Source organism: Microtus ochrogaster, chromosome 15 (genome assembly GCF_000317375.1).
Source record: "Microtus ochrogaster isolate Prairie Vole_2 chromosome 15, MicOch1.0, whole genome shotgun sequence".
In the NCBI taxonomy this organism is placed as follows: Eukaryota; Metazoa; Chordata; class Mammalia; order Rodentia; family Cricetidae; genus Microtus; species Microtus ochrogaster.
Window position 1 is genome coordinate 43,586,555 of NC_022017.1, and position 17,209 is coordinate 43,603,763.

Genomic DNA, 17,209 nt, shown 5'->3' on the forward strand with positions numbered 1-17,209 from the left:
GCCACCACCGCCCAGCTCAGCAAAATTAATTTTAAGTGTTGTCTATGTTGCTACTTTTGTAGCTGAGTAGGATTCTGTTATATGAATATACCATGATTTACTACCCAGGCTGATCTTTTAAAAAACTCAGGATCTGCCTGAGCTTCTTTTTTTTTTGATTTTCGAGACAGGGTTTCTCCCTAGCTTTTGGTTCCTGTCCTGGAACTAGCTCTTGTAGACCAGGATGGCCTTGAACTCACAGAGATCCGCCTGCCTCTGTCTCCCGAGGAGTGCTGGGATTAAAGGCGTGCACCATCGCCCGGCTGCCTGAGCTTCTTGATGGTGGGGATTGCAGGCATGCTCTGCTACACCTGGCTATATCTCATCCTCTTTTGATAGACTTGAGTTTCAGTTTGGAGCTATTGCAAGGTGCTTTAAACTGTTTGATATGAATCTTTATATGACATTTCTTTTCTGAAGTACATTAGCTCATACCATAGGGATATGTTGTAACTTAAAATTTTTTCTAGAAAAACAAGTTTGAGGTGGTATAATTTTGCTATATTGAAGTAGTGGCCTGTGCATTTTCAAGTTGTTTTGCTAATGCTTATTTGAAATCTGTTTTTCTGTATCTATGAAGACAAAGTTATTTCAGTTACTCACTCGTTGAGGAATAGAAACATTGCTCAGAGTACAGAACATTTGCATGAACAGAATGGAGATGTTGAAGTTCGAAGAAGTTGTAGGATTAGAAGTCGTTACAGTACTGTGAACCAGTCTGTGCTATTTGACAAGCTTATAACAAAGTAAGTACAAATGCTTAAGATCAAAACTATGTATCTGGAACAATCTATACTAGAGATGGATTGTGAGTTTTTACTAACACAACACATAAAAACTGTGTAGCTGGCTGCCCTTGAACTCAGAGATTTGCCTGCTTCTGCCTCCTAAGTACTAGGATCAAAGGTATCTGCCACCACCATGACTCCCACCTCCCTTTTCCCTTTTAGGGATTGAATATTTTGTGTATGCCAGGGAAGTGCAATACCATTGAGCTACACCCCTGACCCTGTCCTGAATACTATAATCTGTTTGATTTATGTGAAACATGCAGGAGAATGGCTTTTGGTAACCTTCATTCTATGTATGTGTTTAAGTTAATGGAAAGAAGTGTTTGAATATTTTACCAACTTAAGTTAGTGCTTCTTGCTGAAATATATTTATTGCTATTTTTAAAGCACTGCTGAAGCTGTACTTCAGAAGATGGACGACATGAAAAAGATGCGCAGACAGCGGATGAAAAAACTTGAAGGTTTGGGAGTGTTTAATGAAGCAGAAGAGGTAAGAGTCGGTGGTGACTTAATCTCTGTTTAGTGCATAATCCATTTAAGGGTACTAATTAATCATTTTGTTTAACATTTGTTATATTCAAACATTACTGCTAGAATTTGTTTATAGTTATGTCTTCCTTTAAAGAATAATTTCTGTGCGAACATACACTTAATGTTAATATATTTTATTTGAACATTTGTAGAGCAATCCTTATATGTACACAAGAGGAAAGCGGAAGGCTATTCAACAGGCCGATGAAGAAACAACTGATAACCAAGACGGCAGTGTGGGTTAGTGTGTTGTTGTTTAAATCTGTTTTCTGGCTTCAAATTTAAACATTTTTAACTTAGTAAGAAATAGCTTCATTATTCAGATTGATATTTTTTTTAAAGATTTATTTATTTATTATGTATACAGTAATCTACCTACATATATCCTATAGGCCAATAGAGGGCACCAGATCTCATTACAGATGGTTGTGAGCCACCATGTGGTTGCTGGGACTTGAACTCAGGACCACTGGAAGAGCAGTCAATGCTCTTAACCTCTAAGCCATCTCTCCAGCCCTCAGATTGACATTTATTGTAGTTTGCAGTAGTTGTGGTTATAATTTAAAGAGGTGTTAACAAAGAAGAGCTCAAAACAGGATAGTGTGTTTTGTTGGAGAAAGGAACTAAAATCAACAGTTTTAAGGTAATAATTAATTGGTTTACTTGTATAATAAAACTACAGTTAGTTTATCATATATCTCAATCTTAGTTAAAATGATTAAAGTTGTTAACTTATTCTTTTGGCTTTTCAAGATAGGGTTTCTCTGTAACTCTGAAACTCACTCTGTAGACCAGGGTGATCTTGAACTCACAGAGATCTGCCTGCCTCTGCCTAAAGTGTTGGGATTAAAGTCGTACACTACCACCATCCATCTATTAAATTTAATTTTACTACTAATTTTGAGGCTTAACATATTCTGTTTTCTCTTGAGTGAAAGCAGTTTTCTGAAATATATTTTAAACATGGTGGAGGTTATCTTATTATCATAAAAGCATTTATTAGACTTATGTAATTCACATAGCCAGAGAGCTAGGTAGCATTAAGTTTTAACAGGTAAGCTTTTGTGTCTACGGCATTAAAACCTATCAGTATGCTACATGAACTTGAGAGTTTTAGGTAAAGTTGGCTTATATTGAGATTTCTGAGAACATTGTAAACTTTAATATGGTATTTACTAGCATTAGTTTTCAAACGTTTTGACTTAACTTTTTCTTCTGTTTTTTTTGTTTTTGTTTTTGAGAGTTTCACTTTCTGCCTTGGTGGCCTGGTACTTACTATATAGACCAGGCTGTAGTCCCTCAAATTTGTAGAGAATTGCTTGCCTCTGTCTCCTGAGTACTGGAATTAAAGGCATGTGCTTCCAAACCTGACTTCTAAGTTTTAATTCTATAATTTTTACTCTAATTTTGAAAAGTTCTTAATGTTGCAAATTCTGTCTATGAATAATGGAAAAGTAGGTAAAGTTTTAAATGATTCCTTCTTCTCTGGGAGATCTCTTTCTCTCCTAGCTCCCAGTGTTAAAAATTGTTAACCTTTTGGTGAGTGTATTGGATGCATTTCTTTTGTAAACTTTTATTGTGTTTATTTTGTGTGGGAGTGCTAAGTGCATGTGGAGGTCAGAGGACAATTTGCAGGGCTCGATTTTTCTGACTTTGTGGGTTCTGGGCATAGAACTCAGTTTGTCGGTTTGGTGGCAGTTACTCTTACCTGCTGAGACATTTCATTGACCCCTGTGTATATTCCTAATTGTAGAATCATCTGAAGAGGGGGAAGAGCAAGAGGAAGATGATGGTGAAGATGAAGAGGATGATGGTGAAGATGAAGAGGATGATGGAGAAGATGATGAAGATGATGAAGATGGAGAAGAAGATAATCAAAAACGATACTATCTTAGGCAGAGAAAAGCAACTGTTTACTACCAAGCACCACTGGAAAGTAAGTACTGCAGTGATCTTTCAGGAGAAAGATAGATTTGTAGTACCTTACTTTTCTGTCCTATTATTTCTTTCTTAAACATTTTTTATTGCACTTATCTACTCTGTGTGGTGTGTGTGTGCACATGCCGTGGTGCATACGGGGGTGAAATTGGTTACCTTCTACTATGTGGGTCTTGCGGACTCATTTCATACTCATGTTATCAGGCAGTCTTTGTAGCAGTTCATCTCACCAGCCCTGATTTGTTCGTTGTTGTTACTCTATTCTAAATTAGATATGAAAGGGTAGTTTATCCCATTGTCGTCATTCCTGCCTGTCTTCCTTCCTTCCTGCCTTCCTTCTTTCCTTTTTTGATTTTTCGAGATGGGTTATCTGTGTAACAGTCTTGGCTGTCCTGGAACTCCCTATTAGACCAGGCTGGCCTTGAGTTTACTCCCTGCCTCTGCCTCCTAAGTGCTGAGATTAAAGGCACTACCACCGCCTAGTTAAATAAATATAAAAAGAGTTAAATATTGCCTTGAACAAAACAAATATCTGACCTCTTTTGAGATTTTACCTTTTATCTTTTTTTCTAATCTTATGTTTATAAAGATAAGATGCTTTTGATTTTTGTTAATACCAAACATCAATAACTTGTGAGCTTTTATGGTCAGGGAAAACTATCTGTTATACATGTATAATTGTAATAATTGTATATGGCTAATGTGTATATTGGTTGTCCTATACGTAATTTATACTTGTTTATGTGTGTCAGTATGAGTCCATGTACTGCACCTTCACGCAAGTGCCCATGGAGTCCAAAAGGGCGTTGAATCCCTGTAATTTGAGTTATAGGTGGTTGTACGTCACTCAGTGTGTACTGGGACTGGAACTCAGGTCTTCTCAAAGCAAGTGTTCTTTACTGCTGAACTGTGTGTCCAGCCCTCTACTACATATTTTTACTATCAACCCCATAGATAAATGACATTAATAAAATACTCTTTACATACTTACTAGCATTTTCATGGAAGACAGCACATTTGTTAGTATTTAAAGGACAAACTTCTTAATATATTTTACATTAAATATGCTCATACTTCTTTTTCTAGAACCTCGTCACCAGAGAAAGCCCAACATATTTTATAGCGGCCCAGCTTCTCCTGCAAGACCAAGATACCGACTATCTTCTACAGGACCAAGAAGTCCCTATTGTAAACGACTGAACAGGTTAGGTTCTGAAATAGTGATTGATTTGTGATATCATAATTGGCTATGTTATGGCAAGATTCTAGAATCTTTGTATTACGACGGAATTCTAGAATTTCATACATGGAAGAGCTCTGCTCTGCATTTAGGGCTCTAATTCCCTTTGCCAGTGACTGTTTTTGCTTTTGCTTTCATTAATAGAAAGTATTAATAACTACTTGGTAAGATAGTTTATTCCATTGTACCACATTGAATAATAGATCTGCTTTGACTTGGTGTATATTGTTGTGTAGGCTCTATGTTAAATATTTTATAAAGATTATTGCATTTAAATTTCACATTTAGACTGTAGCCTTTCTTTCTATACTGCCACAAGCATCAACTCCCACCATTTAAATATTCTAAGTTATAGACTCAATCATGACACTGGCCACCCTCTTTTCTTTTTTGGATCTATTTTATAGTTTATTTCTCTTATATTTTAGGAAAAATGTGGTCTTTTTCACTAGAGGATTTCTTTTATATACCCCAACAGTTGTTTTCTTTCAGATTTAAGTTTACAGAGATAACTTATACTTATTTTCACATCTTGAGTAATATAAGATTTTCTGATAAATTAGGATAACTAGAGTTTGAGTAGTATTACATGGCTTATAAATAGCAAAGAAAACAAGAATGATACTGGTATGTGAGATAACTTTAAAAAATTAATTTTCAGAAGAATGAAGTCAGATTTCAGCTGTTTAAACAGCTCTCAGAATCTGTAAATGATCTGGTCATGTGTTGGTCCTGCAAGCAGAAACTTTAAGTGATAGTCATTTCTTTTAGGAAAAATAAGTCTATTTATGTCCTTAGGCTTTCTGATTTTGTCAGCATTATGAGTAGACATTATGACTTTCTTTTTCATCATCCCTTTCACCTAACCCTGAAGGACGAGGGAGCAGGAAGGCCAGTTTCGCAATATCAGTTATACTTGAAAGGATTCTGTGTTTTCGGTATTCTCGTGAGCTCTTTGGAGCTATTAAAAGCTAGACCTGGTGGCTTGGTCCTCTAATCCCAGCTGGACACTGAGGCAGAAGATTGACAGTTTAAGTCCTACCTGGGCAACAGAGCAATTCCAAGGCTAGGCTAGTCAACTTAGCAAGACCATTTCAAAAATTCTCCAAGACACATTCTCTGTGACCTATTTCCTTGGTCTAGACTTCATTTTCTAATGGTCCATTCATTTATAAATGGACTAATCCATTGATGAGGTCAACATTCTTATGATCTCGTTACCTCTTGATAGCTCACCATCTGGTGACAAACTTCATAGATGAGCCTTTGGGGTCAGGGTTCTTTTATTTACAAAACAATACCTTATGTTGGTCCACAAGGTTTGTTGTTTGCTTACAACTTTTATTGGCTTGTGAGATAAGCTTAGAAACCACCAATACTATAGTATTTGGCTTTTTGGAAAAGATGTAGGTTTGAATTTAAATATCATTGACTTATTCTGATGTTTAAACCAGTTAAACCTCACTGACCCTGAACTACTAATGTATATTGTCCAGAATTTTAGTTAAGATTAAATGAGAAGGCTGGTTGGTGTATCTCTGTGGTAGAGCATTTGCTTAACATATGCAAGGCCCTGGAATCCACACATGCTTGTTAGAGCAGTAGGTGGTGAGAAATAAATATGTCAGATGGGTATATGGAAAACAGTCAGTAAATCTGACATTTCTTCAAACTGTGAAATGTGTTTTGATTCTATGAATATAGGGTAAGTTTACATATAGTGAGAATATGTTAGAGTGTTTACAATATTACTAAACATGCAGGCTTGCACTAGATAATTTTGCCTGCAGGATGTCACAGAAATGGTCTTTGGTACATAGATCATTAGAGGGTTATTTTCTCACTTAGTCTGGCTTTACAAGCCCTTAAAACTCTAGAGAACATTTGTGTTTGAAATTTCAGATTTTCTTAAATGTTTACAAGGGTTATCATGTAACCCATAGATGTTAGCATTCCTGTTAAAAACTATGAACAATCACAGTGAATGGTATAGAGACCATAAATTGATTTGTGCTGTTTTATAGAGATTTATTTTATGTGTGTGGGTGTTTTGCCTGTACACGAATCTGTTCGTCTTTTGTGCTATATTTGTTGAGATCACAGAGGTTATCAGATCCCCTGGGACTAGAGTCCAGACAGTTATAAGCCTTTATGTGAGTACTGAGAATCAAACCCAGGTCCAGTGGAAGAGCTCTTAACTCTAAGGCATTTCTCCAGCCCAGTCTTTTTAAAGATAGATTCTAGACATGGATTGTATAGGTGCTTTTATAAAAGATTGTGAACCTTTTGTGTCTGAAAATACTTGCTTACTCATTATATTTTTAACTCAGAAGTTGTAGCTTCTAAGCCAATAGAATGGTTAAAGTTTTCTCAGGCAGATTTTCTTTCTTTCTGTGAGTCTTTGCAACTGTCCAAAGGCATTTTTCCTGTGTATTTGTAGAACTTGGCTTGTTATTTACTGACTAATCTAAGAATTTAATCACATTATTTTGTAAGGAAACTGGAGTTCCATACTATGCTTAACAGTTAGGTGATACAGTTGACAACATACTTTAAATAAAAGGCCATTCTTTTTTATTTTGTTTTCTATTTTTCGAGACAGGGTTTCTCTGTGTAACAGTCCTAGCTGTCCCTGGAACTAGCTCTTGTAGAACTCACTTAGATCTGCCCATCTCTGCTTCCCGAGTACTGTGATTAAAGGCATGTGCCACCACCGCCTGCTTTGTATTTTTTTGAAGACACGGTCTTACTGTGTGCCTCTGACTGTCCTGGAACTCATTGATCTTAAACTCACAGAGATTATCCTGTCTCCCTAGTGCTGGGATTAAAGGTGTGTTCCACTATGCCTGACACCATCTTATTCTTTACTATTTCCCAGGGCTTCCTTCATGTCAAAAAAGTAAACATTCTACTACTAAGGTATACTCTTAGACCCCACAGCATTTTACGGATGTTTAGTACATGCCAGTGTATGTTTATGCACATATGAAGGTCAGGACAATTTGAGGAAGTCAGTTCTCTGCTTTCATTTTATGGGTCCCAGGAATTAAAACACAGGTATTTAGCTTTGGTGATAGGCACCCTTACCCAGTGAGCAATCTTGCTTACCCTTCTTTCTTGATAGCTTTTTTCTTTGATTGAAAGTATTTTTTTTTTAAATTACTTGTCATTTCAAAAATAGGTAATTTCTAATGTAAAACTTTATATAATATTAAACATGCATATTCAGTCAGGCCTGATGCCACTGGCCTTTACTCTCAGCACTTGGGAAACATAGGCAGGTCAGTTTAAGGCCCATCTGCTCTACATAGTGAGTTTCATCTCAGTCAGGACTACACAGAGCCCCTGTTTCAAGACTAAGAACTCACTGCCGACATTTTCTTTAATCTTAATGAACATTTGAAGGTCAGCTCTAGCCTCTTGTTTTTCTTCCCTTTCTCTTGGTTGTGTCTTTACCTCAGAAATTAGCCAACAAAGCTTGCTTCATTGTTTTAGAAAATATGTTAAGTTTACACAAGTCTTTTTAGATCATTAGATATTTCTGGTGCTTATGTCCTCTGCCGTTTTCCTGTTTCCCTCATCATGATTTCAGTTTCTCTGTTTAGGCGAAGGCACGCAATCCACAGTAGTGACTCTACTTCCTCTTCTTCTTCTGAAGATGAGCACTTTGAGAGGAGAAGAAAAAGGAACCGCAATAGAGCTATTAACAGGTGAGCTCAGACCCTAGTGTGGTGACTTGCACCTTTAAGTGCTTTGGGGCTTAAGAGTTCTAGGGCCAGCCTGGGCTATGTGGTAAGCCTGATCTCAACAAAAACAAAAATTTGGGAGAAGAGATGGAATGGATGAGTTATAAAACTATCAAATATATTTAAAAATAAAATTTTCTTACAATTATATATTTGTTTTGTGGCACAGGACACGTGCATGCTATGGCCTGTGGAGGTCAAAGGACTTAATTTAGTTGGTTTTTCCTTCTACTTGTGTGAGCTCCAGAAATTACTTGTGAGCCAAGCTGCTGGTCCTCAGATACCTTTTTATATGACGAGAAAGTAGAATAATTTGTGAATGAGTGCAGCCTAACTGATTAAAAGGTTGCACCAGAGGTTAACACAAAGCAAACTCCTGCCTGACTAGAAATATCTATAGTTAAGACAAATGACAGAATAGAACATATGGTTACAGTTTTGTTTTTTAATAGACCAGTATATTAGATTTTTTTATTTTTATTTTTTTATCCAAAAGCACAAATCCACACTTATTTATATACTTTTCATTAGTTTAAATCTGTCAGGGTTCAGTATCACACACATGCTGGGTCTTTGTAAGAAGGTTGCATCAGAATTTGGCAGGTATCTTGCCAATGTGTTTACATAAGCCCAAGTTACCTTACCCCAAGATTCCTCTGTTTTTGCTCAGTTTGACTCTAGGAACCAGTGTTTTATTTTTGGTTTTATTCACATTAGCACATGTCTTGCCTAAGTAGAATCATTTTCATCTCAGGCATAAACACCTTCAGTTTTAAAAGGAGCCATGTGTTCTTTTTGGTTCTAGAGCCCTTAGAGCCCACAAAAATGGCCTTGTCAGATATATTTGCCTGTAGAAGTCCTGTTCCCAGCAGGTCTCTACAGACACTAAGGTGGTATAGGGGATTGTAATAAATTTTAATATTGGCTTGGTGAACATTAGCTTGAGGGAATATTTTTTTTCATTTAAAATTTTTAAACTAATTGGAAAATTATTAATTGAAACTGAAAGATTATTTTCAATTGTAGTAAGTCCACATTCTTGCCAATTCAGGGATTGTTCTTGTTTATAGCTAGGTGGGTAGGTATCAATGCAATATTGAATTCTAATAATAAAGTATTTTCAAGCAGGAAATAATGTTTGAATCAGGAGGGTTGGGTTGTTTGGCTGATTGGTTGATTATTGTTCTTGAGACAAAGTCTAACATAACTCAGGCTGGCCTAGAACTTATGTTATTTAGTTTAGGATCTTGAACTCCTGATTTTCCAAATGCACCTGCTATCATGCCTTATAGCAACCACATGATGGCTCACAAATGGTCTGTAACTCCAGTCCACGTGTTTGTGTAGAATCTGAAGGTTGACACTGGGTGGGTTCCGTCCGTAGTCAGTCTCCACTTTGTGTTTTGAGACAGGGTCTCTCACTGCATAGGGGCTCAGTCTTGGGGCTAGTATGGCTAACCAGCTCGCTCTGAGGATTCTTTATCTTTACTTCGAGGATCCTGAGATTGTGGTGGGCCTGCCACTTCTACCCAGATTCTAATATATTTGGGAGTTTGCTAAACTCTTTTCCTCCATTTTGGCAGCAAGTACTTTACTCACTGAGCCATTTTCCCCAACCCCAAACATTTTTAAAGAAGAAAAATAATAGTGTGATATGGGATTTAGGGAGGGGGGTGATCTGAAGTGTGACTTTATATATATGTTTGTGTGTGTGTGTATTTGTGCATGTGTGTGCATGTGTTTTTTTTAATAGGTGCCTTCCACTAAATTTTCGGAAAGATGAAATAAGAGGGATTTATAAAGATCGAATGAAAATTGGAGCAAACCTTGCTGATGTTGATCCAATGCAACTAGATTCTTCAGTGAGTATTTTAAAATTTGTGCTTGACTTGAGGTGTAATTTTCTTCACTTTTACTTTTGTTTTAAGTTTAAAAAAAACTGATTTTTTTTTTCTTATCAGGAACTTAAATCTTTATACATTTTAAAAACAAATTTTGGGGAGTTAGAGAGATGGCTCAGCCTTTTTAGCATTTTTTGCTCTTGCAGAGGACCTGAGTTTGATTCCCAACTTACACATGGTGACACATACAAAATAAATATTTAAAAATATATTGGGAAGCCGGGCGATGGTGGCGCACGCCTTTAATCCCAGCACTTGGGAGGCAGAGGCAGGTGGATCTCTGTGAGTTCAAGACCAGCCTGGTCTACAGAGCTAGTGCCAGGACAGGCTCCAAAGCCACAGAGAAACCCTGTCTCGAAAAACAAAAAAACAGCCGGGCGGTGGTGGCGCACGCCTTTAATCCCAGCACTCGGGAGGCAGAGGCAGGGGGATCTCTGTGAGTTCGAGACCAGCCTGGTCTACAGAGCTAGTGCCAGGACAGGCTCCAAAGCCACAGAGAAACCCTGTCTCGAAAAACAAAAAAACAGCCGGGCGGTGGTGGCGCACGCCTTTAATCCCAGCACTCGGGAGGCAGAGGCAGGCGGATCTCTGTGAGTTCGAGACCAGCCTGGTCTACAGAGCTAGTTCCAGGACAGGCTCCAAAACCACAGAGAAACCCTGTCTCGAAAAACCAAAAAAAAAAAACAAACAAAAAAACAAAAAAGAAAAACAACAAAACAAAACAAAAATATATTGGGAATACTACAGTTAATCAGTTGATTGTGGGATGATGTGACGATATAGGGCAATGTTTTAATTTTAACTCAGATCTGTGTCCTATTTCATTCCAGGTACGATTTGACAGTGTTGGTGGCCTGTCCAATCATATTGCAGCACTAAAAGAAATGGTGGTGTTTCCCTTACTTTATCCAGAAGTCTTTGAGAAGTTTAAAATTCAACCCCCAAGGTAGCCTAAATATGCTTTTTCTTGTGGCCATAATGTGTGTTGTGCTACTGTTGCTTCTCTTTCTTACAGCTTTACAGTTTTTACTTAAATTTTGCATGCATGAGTGAGTGAGTGAGTGAGTGAGTGAGTGAGTGAGTGAGTGAGTGAGTGAGTGAGTAGGTGCAGGTGCTCATGCTAGCGTGTGGAGGCCAGAGGCAGCTGTCAGGTGTCTGCTCTGATACTTGCCACCTTATTCCTTTGAGACAGGCTCTCGCTGAATCTGGAGCTAGACTGCCAACCAGCATGCTCCAGCAATGCTTTTATCCCATTTCCCACAACACTGGAATTACAGGTTTACACATAACCTCAACCAGCTTTTTGCATGTGTTCTGGGAATTTGAACTAAGGTGCTCAAACTTACGTAGCAGCACTTTTTATGACAGGTTACGTCATTTCCCCTGTCCTCTTAAACTTTTTGCTGATTAACTCCTTTTAATGTGCTAGTTCCTAGTTTCCCTTTTAAAATTAATTATATTTATGTGCTGGTATGAATGTGTACCGCCTGTGTGGGCAGTGCCTGTGGAAGCCAGAAGTCATTGTATTGCTAGAGCTGGAGTTACAGACTGCTTGCGAGCCACCAGGCTCGAATGCTGGGAGCTGGTTCTGGAAGAGCATCAAGCGCCCCTAATCACAAGCCTGGCAGCCCGAATTTGATCCCTAAAACCATTGTAAAGGTGGGGAGAGAACCAGCTCTGCAGAGCTGTCCTCTAGTCACACACACAATTACTAATAAGATTTTGGACCAGTTTTCTGTATGTTTCTCTTTGAAATACTATCCCCTCCACTACGAAATCAAGAGAATTATATGATTGTGTTTCTTGATTATATATGCAAGGTAATATATGTATGCTGTGCATGGCCAGTAGTAAAGGACAGTGTGTTTAAAAAGCATTTATTTAGTTTCTGATTAATCGTACTGTATTGGTATTAACTCCCAAAGTTTTAACCTGTACTTTGTATATAATGAAGCTACTTCAGTTATTTAATATTTTTAATTAGCTAATTAAAGTGGTTATGAGAGTGGTTCTTAATTTTTGTTTTAGTAGTCTATCTTAATTTAATACTAAGTGTTTAATGTGTTTTACAGAGGTTGTTTGTTTTATGGTCCACCTGGAACTGGAAAAACATTGGTTGCTAGAGCACTTGCCAATGAGTGCAGTCAAGGAGATAAAAGAGTGGCATTTTTCATGAGGAAGGGTGCTGATTGTCTGAGTAAATGGGTTGGAGAATCCGAAAGACAGCTGCGATTGCTATTTGATCAGGTATGATATTAAAATTTACCTCTTTAGATTTTAATATACAGATTCAAGTGTATGAGGGTTTTTTTTTTCTTTTTTTAATGGAAGAAGGTTTACTCTGGATTCACCATTCCAGAGGGATAAGAGTCCATCATGGTGAGAGGCACAGCAGCAAGTAACAGGCATGGTGTCAGGAATAGGAGGCTGGGAGTTCATATCTTAAAAATTCTCTCTTGGACTGGTCCTGCTCCTTGTATGTAGTTCCCCTTATCAGATGTCACGGCTCTGGCATCTCTAACATCTTGGGGTATCCATTACGACCTTGGCTTCAGTTTCAAAAAGCCCTCTGAGTGCCTTCATGCAGGAACTCCTCAGCCACATGTTCCTGCTCTGACATTGTAGAGTAAGGATCCATGACCCTCCCTCTGGTCGTGCACCCTTCTTGCCTCTGAAGTACTGCCAAGTTTGAAATGCCATCTTGAATCACATTAGCAGCAATGTCTTGACTTCTTTTTTTTGTAGTGTCAATATGCTGACCTACAGCAAACAACTTTATATAGAGAGGAATAATTGGATTTTAGTTCTTAGAAGTATTAGAGCTCATACCTAGTAAGGAGGAGAAATAATCTCCTCCTAAGGGATTTAATGGTAGTAAATTACTTCACAATATAGAAACTGAATGTAATTCTTCCCTGGAATAGCTTTCAGTTTCTATGCCAGATTGTATTGAAGGTACATTATGAAATAATACATTCTGCTCTACTAGGATGTACTGCTGAAGGGGATTTTGTTTGTTTGAGGGAATTTTGTTTTTGCTTTTGCTTTTAAGGCATGATCTATGTAGCCTTTGGCTGTCCTGAAACCCGTTATGTAGACCAGGCTAGATTTGAAATCAGAGCTCTGCTTCCCAAATGCTGGGATTAAAGATGTGTACCACCATGCCTGATACTGACAATCTTTTTGAACACTTTTTTGAGCTAAGTTTTCATTTTGTTTTACTAAGATTCTTTTTTTAAGTTTGGCATTTTATTGAGTAATATTTTTCTACCTAATATGGGGGGAGAATGTTACTATCCTTCGTTATTTGTTTTCATAGACAGTTATGAAGTTTTTCTGTGTGTCCAGTAACTATAACTGTATGAAATCTAAGATACTTAACTACTGTAATATTTTGGTTGTTTCCAGAAGAAAATGCAAATAAGATTATGTTAAAATAATGTATATATGTAAAATTTTAAAAACCGTTTTTGGGATTTATATCAGTCTTATAAAATAGCTATGCATGGCGTTCTGGTAAGCAAGACTGAATGAAAATAGATTGAAAAGGGTATATATTCTGATTTGTAAATTATATGTTCTTTGCAAATTTGAATGAAAATAGATTAAAATGCTGACACAGGACTCCTGAACCCTCTTTTAGGCCTATCAGATGCGCCCTGCAATTATTTTCTTTGATGAAATAGATGGTTTGGCTCCAGTACGATCTAGCAGGCAAGATCAGATTCACAGGTAAAACGTGACTGATTGTGTTGCTGTTACATGAAAGTATTAAATGGTAAAAGAAACCCAAATACATACACATATTTAAAGTGAGCCTATTCTGAAAATCAGGTTATTTATTAATAGTTTTAACATCTTGGTTATAGAAGATATGACTTAAAATCCAAATATATTCACAGGCCATGGGTGAGAATAAGGCTGTGATATAGAATGGCTGATGAAGCCAGTTATCTGTAGTTCTAGCCTGTCTACAACTGGGACCTAAGAATTTGATTTTCTTTCTCAAGTTTTATGCTCAAGTATTTAAATATCTTAAATGTTGCGAACTAGTTCAGATGCTTTGTCCTTTTTAAACTTCCTTCAGTACTGGGGATTGTTCCAGGGCCTTAAGCTTGCTCTTCAAGTGCTTTACCACTGAGGTATATTCCCAGCCCTCAGGTGTCTTAGTCACTATTGCTGTGAAGAGACACCATGACCGAGGCAACTTTTATTAAGGAAGGCATTTAATTGGGGACTTGCTTATAGTTCCAGAGGTTAGACTATTATGGCAAGGGACATGATGGCATGCAATCAGGCACTGGATCCACAAGCAGCAGGTAGAGAGAGTGACTGATTCTTGGATGGACTTTTGAAACTCCAAAGCCCACTTCCTCCAATAAGGCCACACCTCCTAATCCTTCTAAACCTTTCAAACAGTTCTACTCCCTGGTGACTTCAACATTCAAATATATGAATCTATGGGCGCCATTCTTAATCAAATCAGCACATATGGCATCTGGAAGGGTTCAGACTGAACCAAGCATTGAGAGGAGAGCTAGGGAGGGAGAGAAAAAAGAGAGGAGAGAGGGCCAAGAGAACTATGCCCCAAATGGCTTTTAAGGGGATACCTGGGCCAAATAAAAATATCTCCTTGGATAATTCTACTGGTTTAAGATAAGACTACCAAACCTCATTTTAAAGATAAGAAAAAAATTGAGCTACACTTGGTGGTGGTGGTACAAACCTTTAATCCCATTACCCAAGAGGCAGAGGCAGGTCGATGGATCTCTGGGTTTGGGTTCAAGGCCAGCCTGGTCTACAACCTGAATTCCAGGAGGGCCAGGGATATGTAGAGAAACCTTGTTTTGAAAACAAAGAAAATGATAGAAAAGTTGTACTTTTTGAGTGAAAATAAGGACATAACTGCTCCTATGTATGATTGAGGAGGGTTGTATTGTAGATATGAGGGAGAATTCAGCCAGAGGCATCTGGAAGGGTCCAAACTAAACCATGCTATAAAAGGAGAGATGGGGAGAGTGAATGAGGGACAGAGAGAGAGGGCCAAGGGGCCAAAAGAACTATGTCCCAAATGGCTGGATTATACAGAAATCAGAAGCTGGGGGAAGAGAAGTCCAACCCCTAGGCTGGAAAGGTTTAGGGTAGGGGGCAAGGGTGAGAAGGACTAGGAGGGGCCATAGGTAGTAAGTGAGACTAGACTTATCCTGGGTTTCTTTGGGACCTGACACTTTTTCTCCAGGATTAGAAGAGAACCTACAAATATACCAACTCTGTTAGTTTGTTAGGTTTTTGTTTGTTTGAAGTGTTAGGAGTGAACCCAGGGCCTCAAACATATTATGCAGAGAATGTGAACCACATTTCCCAGCCATAAGTTTTCAGTTCCAATTCAGCTTTAGTTTTTCAGAGCTAATTTTCTTTTTTCTATTTTTTTTTTTTTTTTTGGTTTTTCGAGACAGGGTTTCTCTGTGGTTTTGGAGCCTGTCCTGGAACTAGATCTTGTAGACCAGACTGGTCTCGAACTCACAGAGATCTGCCTGCCTCTGCCTCCCAAGTGCTGGGATTAAAGGCTTGCACCACCACTGCCCTGCTCAGAGCTTCTTTTCAAATGGTATCACAAGTTGCTGCATGTGATTGCCCAATTTTTTGAGATACCCTAAACCACATTGCATGCCTTCAAATACATCAGTAGTTTATATATAATGTAGAAGATGAGCAAGATATAATCATGTAGTTAATAGGTAGGTTTTGCTTTTCTAACACCAGATAGATAGATAGATAGATAGATAGATAGATAGATAGATAGATAGATAGATAGATAGATAGATAGTATAGTTATTACTGTCCTTAATGACAGTTTTTCTTGTTATGTTAACTGATTATGTTAAATGCCATAGTAGAGTAGATTTATCTGAATTCTTTTTAGTAATCACAAACTTTATATAAAACATCCACTGTTTTTATTGTGTTGGGAGAAACATTTAATAGTGCTGTAGTTTACAATTGAGTGAATTACTATATTTTGAGGTAGTTTTATAAAGAGATCAGATAAGTTTTAACTAAGAAATAGAGTAATTTTAGCAAACAGGAATATTGCATTTCAAATATGTACTACATATTTTAACAGAAATTTAGTATTTGGATTTTCTTTTCTCAAAAGCTCAACATTTTGCAGTAAACATTTCTAGTTTTTTTTTTTTTTTTAAGAATTTAGTACATTAAAGACAAAACTATCTAGGCATAGTAGTGCACACCTTCAGATGTGCAAGCCGTAGGTGCAAGTTTGAGACCAGCCCTGATTTAAAGTAAAGAAAATCAAACTTTTGTGCCTTAACATGTAGAGCATTACAAATAAGTATTTGAGTAATGTTAGGAAGTAAGATTTTCATGAGTATAAAATTCCAAACATTAGATCCTGCAAAGATGATGAAGTATGCACTCAAGGCATAAGAGTAATTTGAGGTTGATCCCTGGAACTCACAGTAAAAGTATACAACAGACTTTGACTTCCATGTGTTCTATGGCATGCGCGTGCGCGCGCGTGCACACACACACACACATACACAGTACTTTTTTGTTTTTTTAAAGGATTTTTAAAATAATGTGTGTGTGTAGTATATGTCGTGCATGTGTGTGCCAGTAGAAGCTACAGTTGTTGGGTCCTCTGGAGCTGGAGTTACAGGCTTGTTATAAGCCACCTGGTATGGTTATTAGGAATTGAACCTGGGTCCTCTGGAAAAGCAATATGTGTTTAGCCACTGTGCCATCTCTCTAGCCCTCAGGGTTTTTTTTTTTTTTTTTTTTTTTTTTTTTTTTTTTTTTTTTTGGTTTTTCGAGACAGGGTTTCTCTGTGGCTTTGGAGCCTGTCCTGGAACTAGCTCTGTAGACCAGGCTGGTCTCGAACTCACAGAGATCCGCCTGCCTCTGCCTCCCGAGTGCTGGGATTAAAGGCGTGCGCCACCACCGCCCGGCTTAGCCCTCAGTTTTTATTTATATTTAAAATATTAATAATTGGAACACCAGATT

The 17,209-nt window shown here is 37.7% G+C and overlaps 1 protein-coding gene across 1 annotated transcript in view; it reads left to right on the forward strand.

The window, feature by feature from the left end:
• Positions 1–17,209, forward strand: part of Atad2 (ATPase family, AAA domain containing 2) — a 48,440-nt gene that overhangs the window by 10,462 nt on the left and 20,769 nt on the right. The window contains exons 4-13 of the mRNA XM_005354581.2: positions 620–785; positions 1,218–1,320; positions 1,514–1,601; positions 3,115–3,297; positions 4,386–4,503; positions 8,145–8,249; positions 10,039–10,147; positions 11,017–11,132; positions 12,259–12,433; positions 13,830–13,918. Coding sequence (XP_005354638.1) covers positions 620–785; positions 1,218–1,320; positions 1,514–1,601; positions 3,115–3,297; positions 4,386–4,503; positions 8,145–8,249; positions 10,039–10,147; positions 11,017–11,132; positions 12,259–12,433; positions 13,830–13,918 — 1,252 coding nt within the window. The remainder of the gene's footprint in view (positions 1–619; positions 786–1,217; positions 1,321–1,513; positions 1,602–3,114; positions 3,298–4,385; positions 4,504–8,144; positions 8,250–10,038; positions 10,148–11,016; positions 11,133–12,258; positions 12,434–13,829; positions 13,919–17,209) is intronic.